We start from the raw sequence: 14,181 nt of genomic DNA on the forward strand, positions 1-14,181 counted from the left end.
GGATTTAAAACCGAGGCACCAGGCTTCCCTTTCCGTAATTGTAACTACGGAACGCCCGCCCGTAGATAGCAAAGACTGGTAAAGTATTTTTTACACGTCTGACTCCGACAATTAGGCTTAACACAAAACACCCACCCAGACGCTGAGCTCCTCAGACGACGTGCGGGAGCGCGCACGAGCGGCGTGAAGCCACCGCCCAGAGTTCCGCCCCGCGCGGGGCGGGCCCTCCGCGGGAGGCGGGCCAGGCCGGCGCGTTTCCGGTAAGTCTGTACCTCGTCTCTCGCCATAGTACTCGAAACCGGAAGTTCCTCTGAGAAGCGTGTTCTCAGATTTCCGGAAGAGAGCCGAATTCTGTGGTACCATGTGGGAGGTTGTGTAAGAAGCTGGTGCCGTCTGAGTCCTATCCCAGTTGCAGGCTCCCGCTAAGGAGCTGCCGGAGCTGCTTCAGGTGACTTCCATTCCGCGCGTGGAGCCGAAAAGGTAAGTCGGGGTCCTCGAGTCGGCGCTACACGGCCGCGCGCTTTTGGTGTGTCTGGAGTCGGGGTCGCTGGACGGCCGCGGGGTTTGGGGGTGTCTGGAGTCGGGGTCGCTGGATGGCCGCGGGGGTTCATGGGGTCTGGAGTCGGGGTCGCTGGACGGCCGCGCCGGGGTTCAGGGTGTTGGAGTCGGGGTCTCTGGACGGTCGCCGGGTTTCGGGGTGTCTGGAGTTGGGGTCGCTGGACGGTCGCCGGGTTTCGGGGTGTCTGGAGTCGGGGTCGCTAAACGGCCGCGGGTCTGGGGGTGTCTGTGGAGTCGGGGTCTCTGGACGGCCACGGGGTTTCGGGGTGTCTGGAGTCGGAGTCGCTAAACGGCCGCGGGATTTGGGGGTGTCTGTGGAGTCGGGGTCGCTGTTCGTAGCTGGGAGGGCAAGGCGGGGGACCGACGGGGCGTGTGTGGGTCCCGTGGAGCCGCCTATCCCTTTCCGTGGACGGTTCCCAGCTTGTGTTTCTAGAATCCCGCCGGTGGGAAGATGACGTCCTTAGCCCAGCAGCTGCAGAGACTCGCTCTCCCCCAGAGCGACCCAAGTCTGCTCTCCAGAGACCAAGTCGCCTCGCTGTTGTTCGACCCCAAGGAAGCGGCCACAATCGACAGGGACACCGCCTTCGCCCTGGGTGAGGACAGCCCTGGGGAAGCGCTTGCCGTTGCTTTGGAGGGGCAGGGAGAGGGAGCAGTCAAGGGCTGAGATAGTTGGGGTAGACAGGTCGCTGGGGTGGCCAGGAGGAGCTGGAGAAGGCAGGTGGAGTGAGGCTGGGATGGAAGGGCATGTATCAGATGGTACGACCTTCTGCTGTTCCTCGGTGAGATGTGCTTGTTGCACAGGATGCATGGGGGGTGAGTTTGCTGGCGTAGAGTTGCTCAGCAGCCCACGTCTCCCCAGGGTGCACTGGCCTAGAAGAGCTGCTTGGCATCGACCCTGCTTTCGAGCAGTTTGAAGCCCCGCTGTTCAGTCAGCTTGCCAAAACTTTGGAGCGCAGTGTGCAGACCAAAGCCGTGAACAAACAGCTGGATGAACACATCTCGCTATTCCTCATTCATCTGTCTCCTTATTTCCTGCTGAAGCCAGCGCAGAAGTGTCTGGAGTGGTTGATTCACAGGTAACAGAATGTTGTCACTGGGGCCTCACCAGTTTGTGCTCATCAGAGACCAAGTCGCTTAGAACACGTTGAAAGCTTGAGAATTAGGTGGATTATGCAATGTCTACTGGGGACAATACTGGGTGTGCTTTTCTACTATAAAACACATTGTTCGAAATAGTGGAAAGTAGAACAGTGGGAGACCCCAGGTAAATGGTCTAACCTCAGAGGTCTACCTTACTATTCTAACAGGTTACTCCTATACACCTGGAACAAGGACTGATACTTATTACTTGTCCAAGTAACAACACTGGTTTAGGAAAGATTTATCTATTTATTTATTTAAAATCTAATTGCTTTTATTGAAAAGTCAGATATACAGACAGGAGGAGAGACAAAGAGGAAGGTCTTCTGTCCGCTGATTCTCTCCCTAAGTGGCCGCAATGGCCGGAGCTGAGCTGATCTGAAGCCAGGAGCCCGAAGGCTCTTCCAGGTCTCCCACACAGGTGCAGGTCCCAAGGTTTTGGGCCATCCTTGACTGCTTTCCCAGGCCACAAGCAGGGAACTGGATGGGAAGCTAGTTCTGGCATCCATATGGGATGCTGGTGCGTGCAAAACAAGGACTTTAACCACTGGGCTACCGCGCTGGGCCCAGATTTATTTATTTTTATTGGAAAGGGAGATATACAGAAAGAAGGAGAGACAGAAAGATCTTCCATCCACTGATTCACTTTCCAAAAAGTCATAACAACCAGAGCTGAGCCAATCTGAAGCCAAGAGTTTCTTCCTGGTCTGCCACACTGGTAAAATGTCCCAAGGGTTTGGGTCATCTTCCACTACTTTCTCAGACCATAAGCGGAGAGGTGAATCAGAAGTGGAGCAGCTGGGACATAAACTGGCACCCATATGGAATGCTGGTACTTGGAGGAAGAGCATTAACCTGTAAGCCACCATGCCAGGTCCTTATATTTTTTTAGTTTATTCTCAGAATATATGTGTTTTAACAGATTTTAAAAGGATTTTATTTCTTTTTATTGGAAAGTCAGATTTACCGAGAAAAGGAAAGATAGATCTACTGGTTCATTCCACAAGTGGCCACAACACCTGCAATGGAGCTGAGCTGATCAGGAGCCAGGAGTCAGGAGCTTTTGCTGGGTCTCCCATGCAGGTGCAGCGTCCCGAGGCTTTGGACCTCGTCGACGGCTTCCCCAGGCCACAGTCAAGGATCTGGACTGAAAGTGGGATAACCAGGACACAAACTGGCATCCATATGGAATCCCAGTGTATGCAACGTGAGGACTTTAGCCACTACGCTGTTGCGCCAGGCCCCAAAGTATATAAGTGTTTTTAAAGTAGAAAGAGTGCCATTTTATTTGTTGTAAACATGGGAATATTATTTCCTTCCAGAAAACAAATGAGTCATTGAGAAAATAAAATTTTGTTTAAAGTCTTCTAATTATCACATTGGTCTCATAGGACAAATAAGAGCTTTCAAGGGTTTGTAAAGTTTTCCAAGCATTTAATTTGCTTTAAGTATTTGTAGAATGTTAATGTGAGGAGTACTTCTTTTTTTCATGTACATTACATATTCAACAAATATTAGAGCCTATATATAGTTAAGTAGTTTGCCCTTGATTACTGTTTTTGAAATAAATGCTGCAATAAAAATTTATGCAAGGGCCTAGCACAATGGCTCAGTGGCTAATATCTTCACCTTGCAAGTGCTGGAATCCCAAATGTGCATTAGCTCATATCTTAGCTGCTCTAATTCTGATCCAGCACCCTAAAAGCAGCAGAGGATGGCCCAAAGCCTTGGGGCTTTGAGACCTGGAAGAATCTCCTGGCTCCTGGCTTCAGATTGGCTCAGCACCAGCATTGTAGCCATTTGGGGAGTGGACCAGTGGATGGAAGATCTTTCCATAAATCTGATTGCTTTTCCAATGAAAATAAGTAGATCTTGAAAGAGAGAGGAAAAAAAAAGAATTATACAAAACTTGGAGTAGGTGGCTTTCTCGGAATTTCATGAAGTTGAAAGCTTTATGAAAAAGTGATATCTTGGCTAAGGGAGATATACAGGCCATATGTAAGACTAACTAATAAACAATGAGTGCTATAGGACTGTAAGGAAAGTATTTGTGAAGGGATCAGAGACTTGATACAGAAAAGGGGTCGCTTGGTCTAGGGAATGAGGAAAAGAACTTGGAAAAATGAGGCATTTGGAGAAAGTTGTAAAGACTAGGGAAGATTTGTTGTATCTGAAGGAACTAATTTATCTTACATTATTATGATATAGAAACTGATAAATGTTTTAATGAATTTCAGAAATTAAATATGGTAGTAATTTGCTAATTTTTTAGCCATAAGTATTTATATGATTTTCTTTTTAGTTTAACTTTTGTCCCTCAAAACAGTGGTCATTAGGAAAGCTGTGAAAGGTGGCTGTGGAACATACAGAGAGGCTTTGCTGCCCATTGAACAGCTGCTTTTCAATTGGTCTGACTGCAGTGGTCCCACACCTATATTAATGTAAAACAGTTGTTTAAAAAAGAACTGGAGTGAAAGTGAATGGTTTATAATTTTTGATATTGAATCTTCAAAAATACCATGAGAATTGGCAGAACCATATTGGGAGGGGACTTTAACTACAAAATAGACAGTTATCATTTTAGTGCTTAGTATCTTGTAGGTTAGTTTGGTAATAACCATTTTAGTTCATGCACAGTGATGGATAACTTGGACTTGAAATACATGCATATATGGCTATGTCAGCTTGAATTGTTTGCTTTTTTTCTAGGTTTCATATCCATCTTTATAATCAAGATAGCCTCATTGCCTGTGTTTTGCCATATCATGAGACGAGAATATTTGTCCGGGTTATACAGCTTCTGAAAATTAGTGGTCCAAAACATAAATGGTTCTGGTTGTTACCAGTTAAGGTAAGGTTGTTTAAATGACATTTCTGTAATTGTTCCAAGTCTTGATTAGGAGATTTTATTTGGAAAAGATGAAGTCATGGTGGTCCTATGGCTTGTCTAAATGTTATCTTAATATTTTTATTTAGTGTTTGACATCAGCCTGGAGGATTTATATTCTTATGAAACTCTTATGAAAATCTGCATTTACAGATGATCACAGGCTCAGAAAAGCTTCTTGCCAAAGCTTCCATAATCTTAAAGTGACAAAGTTGGGATATGAATCCTCTTCTGATGCTAAAATGTTTTCTCACTATGTCATACTACTTGGCATTTTTAATGTTTGAGCTGAATTTTTTTTTTTAAATAATGATTGTTTTTATTTTGTCAATCTTTACATAGTTAATTTGGGCAAAAAGGGTTAAGGGCTACAGGAAAGTGGGTAAGACTATTATTTCCATATTGTTCCCTTCATATATCTAAGGTAGAGGGGGATATTGAGGGAGAAGTTCCACCTGGTTTCCCACCCACCCCAAGTCCCGCATGTGGGGCATGCTCCGAGATGCTCGTTGAAGTGGTTTCAATAGGTCACCAGTTTTGAAATTGCTGCCAATCTTGCCTCTCCAAACATGATGAGGTTGTTGAAAAATCCATTAGTTGACATTGTCCATCATAGCGTCTATTTGCCCGGTATTTTGTTGCTGAGGTGGTTGATTAACTTGTTCCATCTTCTGTCCCTTCATGATTTGGGTTCTGAATCTGGCATTTCAACTGGGGAGATCACCAAAGAAACTTCGTCTGAGGTGTTTCCAGGCCAGATACTTGTATGCACCAGCAAGCACAGGGCCCAGCACAGTCCATCACCCGGTCAGCTGGTGGTTGCAATTGCTGGGTTGGTTCTGTTTTCAGCCCCACCTTCTACTGGAACCAATGGGTGTTGCAGTCCAGCCTGGTTCTGCACAGCACATACTCGGTCTTCACCGAAACCAGTGGGAGCTGCATCCTGATGAGAGAGGCCCATAGTACCCCCACCAGGCCCACCCCCTACCCTGGCTTGCCAATATGTGTGGCAGACCAGTCCAATCTGTCCCACATCCCCCCTGGCTCTCGTACGTGGCAGATGGCATTGAAGCTTGGATCCATCTAACCAGCTCAACAATCAAGCCTTCACGGGTGTGGTTGAGTGCCTCTCTGTCTAGCTACCCTAGCCCCTGTCCTAGTTCTCGCGCTCTCCCATGGGAGTGATAACCCAAGAGGGGGGAACCCACTATTTCCTTCCCAGGTCTCTCCCGGATTGTGCACTTTCCAGGTGGTTGTGCAGTTTAACTTGATGGGATTAGGCCCCAGCGCCAGTTTCTGTCAGCTGATGCTATGGCTATGCCCAAACAGCCCTCTCCCATTCTAATTGTAGGTTGCACTGAAATTTTTTTAAAAATGGAGGTGATGAACAGGAGAAAATGCTTAGGAAACTAAGCAATAAGGTAGCTTCAAGGTATTCCAGAAATAATTAGAGCTTTAAAGAAGATGGTAGAAGTTAATTTACAATAAATAAAAGGATCGTTGTCTAATAAGAAGGGCCAATATAATTGCATAGCATATCACTGTAGTAAAGGGAACTAACTATTAGCACTACGCAACATATAGCACAGTAGGTGAATCTTAAAGACTAAAACATTGCTGCATGGTGACACACGCTAGAAGGAGGGCAGAAGGTGGCATAGACAGGCTTGGAAACCAACTGTCACAGAGTTAGCTTAAAAAGTGATAATGGTAATGAAGTCAGGGACCAGAGCAATAGGAAAGAAATAGGGCATTTTGAATTGGAAAGACAGTGAAGAGCTTAGATGCAAAGTTCTTGAACTGAGCGATCTGCAAGACTATGAAGCTTTGGTAAAACTTCCAACCAAATTGCTATCCCCAGCTCTCCTCAGCATCAAGATAATTTTTCACCTGATCTAAACTTAGATATTTCTACTCCCTAGATATTTTAAGAGTATTGTAGGTATCCTAATGCCCCTAATCTATTAAAGTTCACTTCAAAATTTCTGTCATTGATCTGTTCAGTTTTTATTAAGCACCTGATACATACAATGTATAGTGCTAGTGCTGGGAATAGCAATGTAAGTTGCTCAGACTTCTGATCTGTTTCTGTTATTGGCATTATTGTAAAGAAGCGTAAGGTCATAACATGTTGGCTCAAAAACCAAATCCAACCAGTGTGATGACCAAGATTTCTGAGGATCCAGACTTAGATGCAAAACAAAATGGAACACAGGGTAATAAGCATTTTTTAGTGAGTACCTTGCATTGCTGACCACCTCTTTGGACTTTCTAAAGACTGTCAATTTTTATCTCACTACCACCACCAGTTATAAGAAGAGGTGATATTTATGAACTGCAGCAGTGTGAAGATTATACTAGGACAGATGCTCTAAAATAATGACTAGCTGATGAATATCTTTAATAGTTTATTCTTTCTGTTAATAACAGCAATCTGGAGTGCCTTTAGCCAGAGGAACTTTGATTACCCACTGCTACAAAGATCTTGGATTCATGGATTTTATTTGTAGTCTCGTGACAAAATCTGTGAAGGTGAGTATATTAAGTATATTTTTTCATAAATGTGTGATTTCTTGATCATGTTATCTGGTCTAGGTGAAGAAGCCATGCTTCCCTAGTAATAGTGGTACTTTTGCAAAATTTGTTAAATGATCTTTTCGGTATACGAGAATGAGTATCACCAGAGATATTTTTCCACAAAAATAAATGTGTATTCCTTGCCACTTACATTGACCATTTTAGAGAAGAAACCCTCCAAAAGAACATCAGGAGGATCATTAGGCAGTTTTTTCTTGTCATTTTCCTTGTTCAGTATTGCATGGAGTTAAAAAGTTGTCAAGCCAGAATTAAACCAAGTGAGCTATAAATGTTTTTGTGCTTTTATCTAACTGGCCTTTCACTCTTCAATGTGTTTTGTTTGTGTTCCTTTTCCAGGTTTTTGCTGAACATCCAGGAAGCTCAGCACAGTTGAGGGTGCTCCTGGCTTTTTATGCTTCTACCATTGTGTCTGCTCTAGTAGCTGCTGAGAATGTATCAGACAACATAGTCGCCAAACTTTTTCCATATATCCAAAAGGTTGGCTCTGCTCATGTGTAAAGTAGCTTATTTCATACTTAAGGAAGTTTATTTGGTATTAAAATTTTCATTTAGACAGAAGTATTTTTAAGCTGAGAATTTACTTTATGTGACTAATGGGATTTAGTCTCTGGATTTAAAAAAATGGAATTTTTCTTAAATCACAGGGAGACCTTAATTAGAACTCTAGTAAAGATAAATTTGGTTATGTGGCAATGCCACTCTCTCCCAATTTTGTTTCATTAGCTGACATTTTACTTCACTGGAAAGAGAATGAAGTAGACAGTCTTGAAAGGCATGATGAGCCTCTTAACGTTGTGACTTCTGTTAGAGTGAAGGTCTGATTGACCTTTCCCCTCCTTTCGTTTAAGAGAAGAGCTTACTGGTTCTTGGGATGTGTCCTGGATGTCTGAGTTGGGAGGCTTCCTGAGGCACTTCCCATCTGTCATTTAAAAAACGTGTCTCCTCTCTAAGTCCATTCAGAAAAAGGGGTCAATGGTGGAGCAGATTCTAACTCCCAATGTTTTTGATTAGAGCAAAATGAAGTTTAAGTAGAAAAAAAAAAAATGAAAACTATATCATTTTTCCTTGTATTTTGAAAAATATTCAGGGATTGAAATCGTCTTTGCCAGATTACAGAGCTGCAACATACATGATAATCTGTCAGATTTGTGTGAAAGTGGCTATGGAAGATACCTTTGTTAATTCATTGGCATCGCAGATCATCAAGACGTTGACTAAGATTCCTTCCTTGATCAAGGATGGCTTAGGTTGCTTGATAGTGCTGCTACAAAGACAGAAGCCAGAGAGCCTTGGGAAAAAGTATGTACAATTAAGTCGAGAAACAATTCAGTTAGAGGTGAATGGAATTCTGTTGAGTACTTTTTTGTAAGATAAGTGATAGTACTATTTTTAACTATATTGCCATTTGTGGTCTGACTTGTGAAGTCAGTATCATCTGTACTTGCTTCTTTAAAGGCCATTCCCTCACCTGTGTAATGTTCCTAATCTCATTACAATACTTCACGAGATTTCCGAGACGTATGACATCAGTCCTCTTCTGCGATACATGCTTCCCCATCTGGTGGTTTCTGTTGTTCGTCATGTTACAGGTCTGTGGCTTCACATTTTTGTATTAAAAAATGTACACTCAAAAAGTTAATGCACTTAAAATAGGAAACACATCTTGGTTAATAGCTTTTTAATATTTTAAATTTCTGCTATTTACTTGTTTTCTGTAACTTGTCTTCCTCCCCTTCCCCCCCAGCGGGAAATACCTAAGATGGGGAAACAGTTGAAGAGAGATTTTGTTAAGAAATTTTCTAAAATTTGCTTTTTAAAACATCTGTTCTGAAACAGTCCTTGCATTAGAAATGGGATTGTTTTTATACATTACTAAGTAAACACTTTCTGTATCATGTGGGTATATAACGGAATTTTTTTAATCATGAAAAATAGAACATCTCATGAAAAAAACTCCAAATTACAAAATAAAGCAAAAAAAAAAGATTAGAAAATGGTTGCATTAACCTTCAATGTTTATAGAAAGAAAGTTTTGTTCCCATTGCTACTTGGAGAATACCAAGAAAAACATCTAGAATTTTGCTTATTGAAATGTAAGGGTTGAATAGCAAAATCTTGGTTCAAACATGTATTTCATAAACATTACAAACATGAATAATAGTATATTCTTTGTATTTTTATTGTGGTAAGTGATGTCCTAGGCTTTGAAGGAAGATTCTGGTATCAGATCCTACATTTATGGTAAATTCAGACTATAAATTGGTAATTCTTAGTTCCTTAAGACTGTATTGAATGAAAATGTAGCTTGTTTTTGAAGATAATGTATTGAGGTATGATTTTGCAGCTCAGCTTTTCCACTGCCTTCTTATGTGACCTGGGAAAAGACCATGTTTTTTGTTTTGTTTTGTTTTGTTTTGTTTTGTTTTGTTTGAGAAGCAGAACTACAGAGAGAGAGAGATCTTCCATCTGTGGCTTCACTGCCCAAATGGCTTCAATGGCCAAAATTGCACCAGGCCAAAAACAGGAGATAGTAGTCTGATGTGAGTCTAATGTGAGTGAAGGGGCCCAAGCACTTGGACCATCTTCCACTGCTTTTCCCAGGCATGTTAACAGGGAGTGATATTGGAAATGGAATGGCTGGGACTGCAATAAATACGCATATATGTAAGATACTGGTCTCGTATTCAACAGGTTAATTTGCTTTGCCACAATGCAGACCCAAAGAGTATGAATTTTTTACATGTCTGCTTCATTGATATAAGCATAATAATACTTCTTAAAAATACAGAAGAATTGAGGCAAAATAAAGGGGAGGGTTGTTACAAAAAGGCTTTGGCAAATACAGGCAACTAAAGAGGTAGAATACATTTTTTTTTAAAATAGGGAGGACCTAGATATCAATGGCAATGTTGTAAAAGTATTCCTAGAAATATTTTATTCTGTAAGCAAATTTATTTTCATCTGTAGTGTGAGCATGCAAAAAATTTTTTTCTAACTCAGTTTTAATTTATTGTATGTTAAGAGGAGGAAACTGAAGAGACAGATGGTCAAATCTACAAGACACACTTAGAAGCTATATTGACAAAAATAACACTGAACAACAAGTTAGACCATTTGTTGGCTAGGTAAGCTATTGTTTTGGAGTGGTTTTGATTTACATTTTTTGTGGCTTAATAAACTTTATGGCTTGTTTTCAGTTTCTTAGTATTACTAATTAATGTCTATGCCATCTCATTAATCATGGGTATTTCATACAATAGTTATGGAACTTTAAAAAAATAAGTGTTATTCTTGCTTGTTCTTACTGCTTCTAGGTAATAATGGAAGATTAATGATTAAACTAATGTTGGATTACAACTCAATGCAATTTTTCTCTGGGTAAAATTTTTCTATTAATAAGAGAATCATGCCTGAAGTAATGTATCTCAGTGTTTAGAAATACCAGTTAGAAAGTGATGGCATGGAGTGGATTATTTCTTTTTGTATGAAGATTATTCAGTTATTTTCTTAATTAAAAGAGCAGCAGCTTAATACTATGAAAGAATTAGATCTTGGGGTTGTCTATAGGCTTTTGAGTTTCTGGAGGTATTTGGATCTTTTTTTTTTTTTTTTCTAAAATTTGGAAGATACCTCTGCTCATATGCATCTCTCATTCGTGCTCCTTGTTTCACAGGATTAGTTTGAATTAAGTTCATACTTGTGAAGACCTACCCAAAGCTCTGGAATCATACTGGGATTTAGAGTTTAAAATCCCATACTATTTTTTGTGACACAAAAGACTCAGTGAATATTCACTTTTGATTTTGTTCTCTTTTGATTAATTGGCAATTTGGAAGACTGTATACCCTGGTTTCCTTATAGTATAAGTATCACAGTTTAAACCTTTATGGGTATAGAAGTTGGAGGTAACGTGTTTTAAGCACCCAGCACATATCAAAAAGGCAATACATAGTAATTCTCATTCGTGTCTGCTGATATTTATTATCTTCTACAGCCTTCTTTTTGAAGAGTATATTTCATATAGCTCACAGGAAGAAATTGATCCTGATAAAGTATATCTGCTTGATGAGCAGTTTCTTCCACTCATCAGACTTCTGGAAAGCAAGTACGTTTGTGTGTGTATGTGTGCGTTCTTTTTTAATGTTTGCATCCTATTTTATAAAGATAATCCACGAATCACACTGTAATATAGTAAATTGTGAAGGCATGACTCTTACTCCATTTCGAGAAGAGATAGGTGTAGGCATTAACTATATTTGACGTTTAAGAGGAAATATTTTACCATGGTGTTAAGAGCAATTTTTAGAGTTATTTTTGTTTTTGGAATAGTTACAGTAGTAAGCTTGATCAATATCATTGGGACTTACATATACTGTTTGTTAAACTGTAGTCTCAATCCCTGTAAGTTTTTTTTAAGGTTTTACTGTTTGTCTTTTATACATATATGGTGTATGTGGTTAATAATTTTATTCTTCCCAGATATCCTGGAGCATTAGATGTTGTTTTAGAGGAACGGTTAAAGGAAATAGCAGATCTAAACAAACAAGAGCTTTTTCACCGATTTATTTCTCTGACTACAAGAGGAGGAAAATATCAGGTATGCTCTCCAGAGGAATTGTGACAATTAGGGTAACATTGTGTGATAAAGAAAATTTGCTACTTTACTCCCATCTTTGAGGAATTTTGCAGCAAGATGAGACTATTCAGTTGACGTTGTTACCTGAAGTAAGGCTCTAGGCTGAAACAGGATAATTGAAGAGGTGCAGTAATTTTCATATAACTGTGAATGTGACAGTGACTTTAGGAAAAGTGTTGTTTGGGAATAATAACCAGAAGGTGGTTATTATAATATATTCTTATTATATAAACCAGAAGATTTATAGTGTTACTTAGCTCTCACCTAGTCTGTACTGTCTAGAGTAGTACTCACTATACAAATATGCTATTTAAGTTATTAGAAAAATTTTCTGCTGATTGAACTATAAGTCTATACTGAAAAGCTTTAAGCAGAAAATCTTAGTTAATTTTCAGACTGATACTGTGAAGGTAAATGTGATTTTTAGTTTTTCCTTAAAAACTAGACTTTCATCTTCAATGATACAACATCTTCAAATCTTTCATAGATTCCTTCCATCACAAATAAAGTAAATTACGAAGTAGAGCACCAGTGTTTGATATAATTTGGATGAATTGCCTTATGTGCTCAGTTAAGTGCTGATATAAGGGCTTTTTACTTCACTGAATTGAAACTATACATCCACATAAGTAGTATAAAACATTATACTGTTAACATTACAGACTTGTTTCTTGTGTGCAGCTCATGTTCTGGAGACAAGGATTTGGCTTTGCTTTCCCTTCGGCAGTCTGATAGTTACTACTGAGTATGTTGCACGGTTACAGGTGGCTTTGTCCAAATTTTGTTTTTGATCATAGACTGCTGAGATTAAATGAACTCATTTGATTTTTGTTCGACCCTACAGTTTTTAGCAGATTCTAACACCTCTTTGATGCTCAGTCTGAATCACCCACTTGCCCCTGTAAGACTTTTGGCTGTTAATCAGCTGAAAAAGCTGAAGTCATCAAAGGTTTGTGTCAAATAACTTTCTTTTTTCCTCCTTTATGATAAATCATGTAACTCTAAAGTAACTCTAGAAGTAACCGTCTAGAATGTGTGCTGTGTAGTTATTGAGATAAACTGAGAAAAGCAAATGAGAGTAGTTGGGTCTAAAATTTAGGTTTTTATATATCAGTGGCTATTATATTAAATTACAGCCTACTAACAGCTATTTTCATATGTTTCCACATACATTATTAGTTTAGCTTCAGGTCACCAATTTCCAAATTGGAATGTGTAGACCAATTCACAAAAAGGCACAAAATAATCAGAATTTTTTTTAAGTTTGGAAATTTATTTTGATTGTCTCAGTTTCATATTAAGGCGTATTTTCTGACAACTGAAAGATGTTACAGTGTTCAGACACTGTTCCATGATTTCTGTTTTTAAAATTCTGATAGCTTAAATAAGAATTACAGAAGCTTAGTAAATTATAAATGTTGCTTTATGCCAATGAAACAGAGATTGCCGTTCTGTTGCAATAGAGCATGTGTGGGGCGGGAGTTGTGGCACAGTGAGTTAAACTGCAACTACATTGCTGCATCCCACATAAGCACAAGTTCATGTCCTGTCTGCTCCGCTTTTGATCTAGCTCCCTGCTAATACAGCTGGGATGGCAGCAGAGGACTGTCCAGACTCTTGGGTCGCTGTCACCCATGTGGGAGATTTGGTACATTTCCATGTTCTAGGCTTCAGTTTGGCCTGTCCCCAGTGATTGTAGCCATTTGGTGAGCTAACCAGATATCTATCTATCTATCTATCTCTCTCTCTCTCTCTCTCACTCACTCACTCTCTCTCTCAGTAACTTTGACTTTCAGGTAAATATATCTTTTTAAAAGAACAGTGTTTGTCAGTGTTATTCCACAATTGCTGCCAATAAAATATTTTCTTAAAGTTTTTCTTTGGAATGGATAGGTTTGTGAATTATTTTTTACTTGGCCTTCAGATCATGAATGGGAAGTACTATTCATGTGATTCTGGTATAGTAGTTATAATTAGGAGTGTTCCTGTAAGTAATATATAAAATCATGTACCATGATTTGCCTATTTAGAAAATTCCTGAACTAGAAGAAAGTGGTAACAGTGTTTAGTTTCACCGTAGCACACAGTAGCGTAAACTTGCTAGTTCATACTATAATTGGGATTTACTTTCCATTAATCAACAATGGTTACATTAATTTCATCTCAGTTTAAATTTTATTGGTTTTGTAAGGCTTTTTTAAATGTATGCTTGTAGACTGTAAGCTTTTTTAGAATTTGTTTTTGTTTTAAATTTTTGGTTTATGTCTTCTATATTTTAAGGAGTTGAGTTTGATTTTCAGATAGATAGATAAATAAGTAACTCTGTGAGGAAGTATTGATGTAGGGTAGACATTTAGTCTAG

The 14,181-nt window shown here is 39.7% G+C and overlaps 1 protein-coding gene across 2 annotated transcripts in view; it reads left to right on the top strand.

The window, feature by feature from the left end:
- Positions 1–340: 340 nt before the first annotated feature.
- Positions 341–14,181, top strand: part of HEATR1 (HEAT repeat containing 1) — a 44,443-nt gene continuing 30,602 nt past the window's right edge. The window contains exons 1-12 of one of the 2 annotated variants that reach the window (XM_040968207.1): positions 341–480; positions 979–1,151; positions 1,418–1,634; positions 4,408–4,549; positions 7,016–7,117; positions 7,520–7,660; positions 8,271–8,482; positions 8,639–8,772; positions 10,206–10,308; positions 11,178–11,288; positions 11,663–11,780; positions 12,664–12,768. In XM_040968207.1, the coding sequence (XP_040824141.1) occupies positions 1,010–1,151; positions 1,418–1,634; positions 4,408–4,549; positions 7,016–7,117; positions 7,520–7,660; positions 8,271–8,482; positions 8,639–8,772; positions 10,206–10,308; positions 11,178–11,288; positions 11,663–11,780; positions 12,664–12,768 (1,527 nt within the window). In that variant the 5' untranslated portion in view covers positions 341–480; positions 979–1,009. The remainder of the gene's footprint in view (positions 481–978; positions 1,152–1,417; positions 1,635–4,407; positions 4,550–7,015; positions 7,118–7,519; positions 7,661–8,270; positions 8,483–8,638; positions 8,773–10,205; positions 10,309–11,177; positions 11,289–11,662; positions 11,781–12,663; positions 12,769–14,181) is intronic. The other variant, XM_040968208.1, reaches the window with a different exon arrangement.

This window comes from Ochotona curzoniae, unplaced genomic scaffold (assembly GCF_017591425.1).
Source record: "Ochotona curzoniae isolate NIBS_2020 unplaced genomic scaffold, NIBS_Ocur_1.0 scaffold_4683, whole genome shotgun sequence".
NCBI lineage: Eukaryota > Metazoa > Chordata > Mammalia > Lagomorpha > Ochotonidae > Ochotona > Ochotona curzoniae.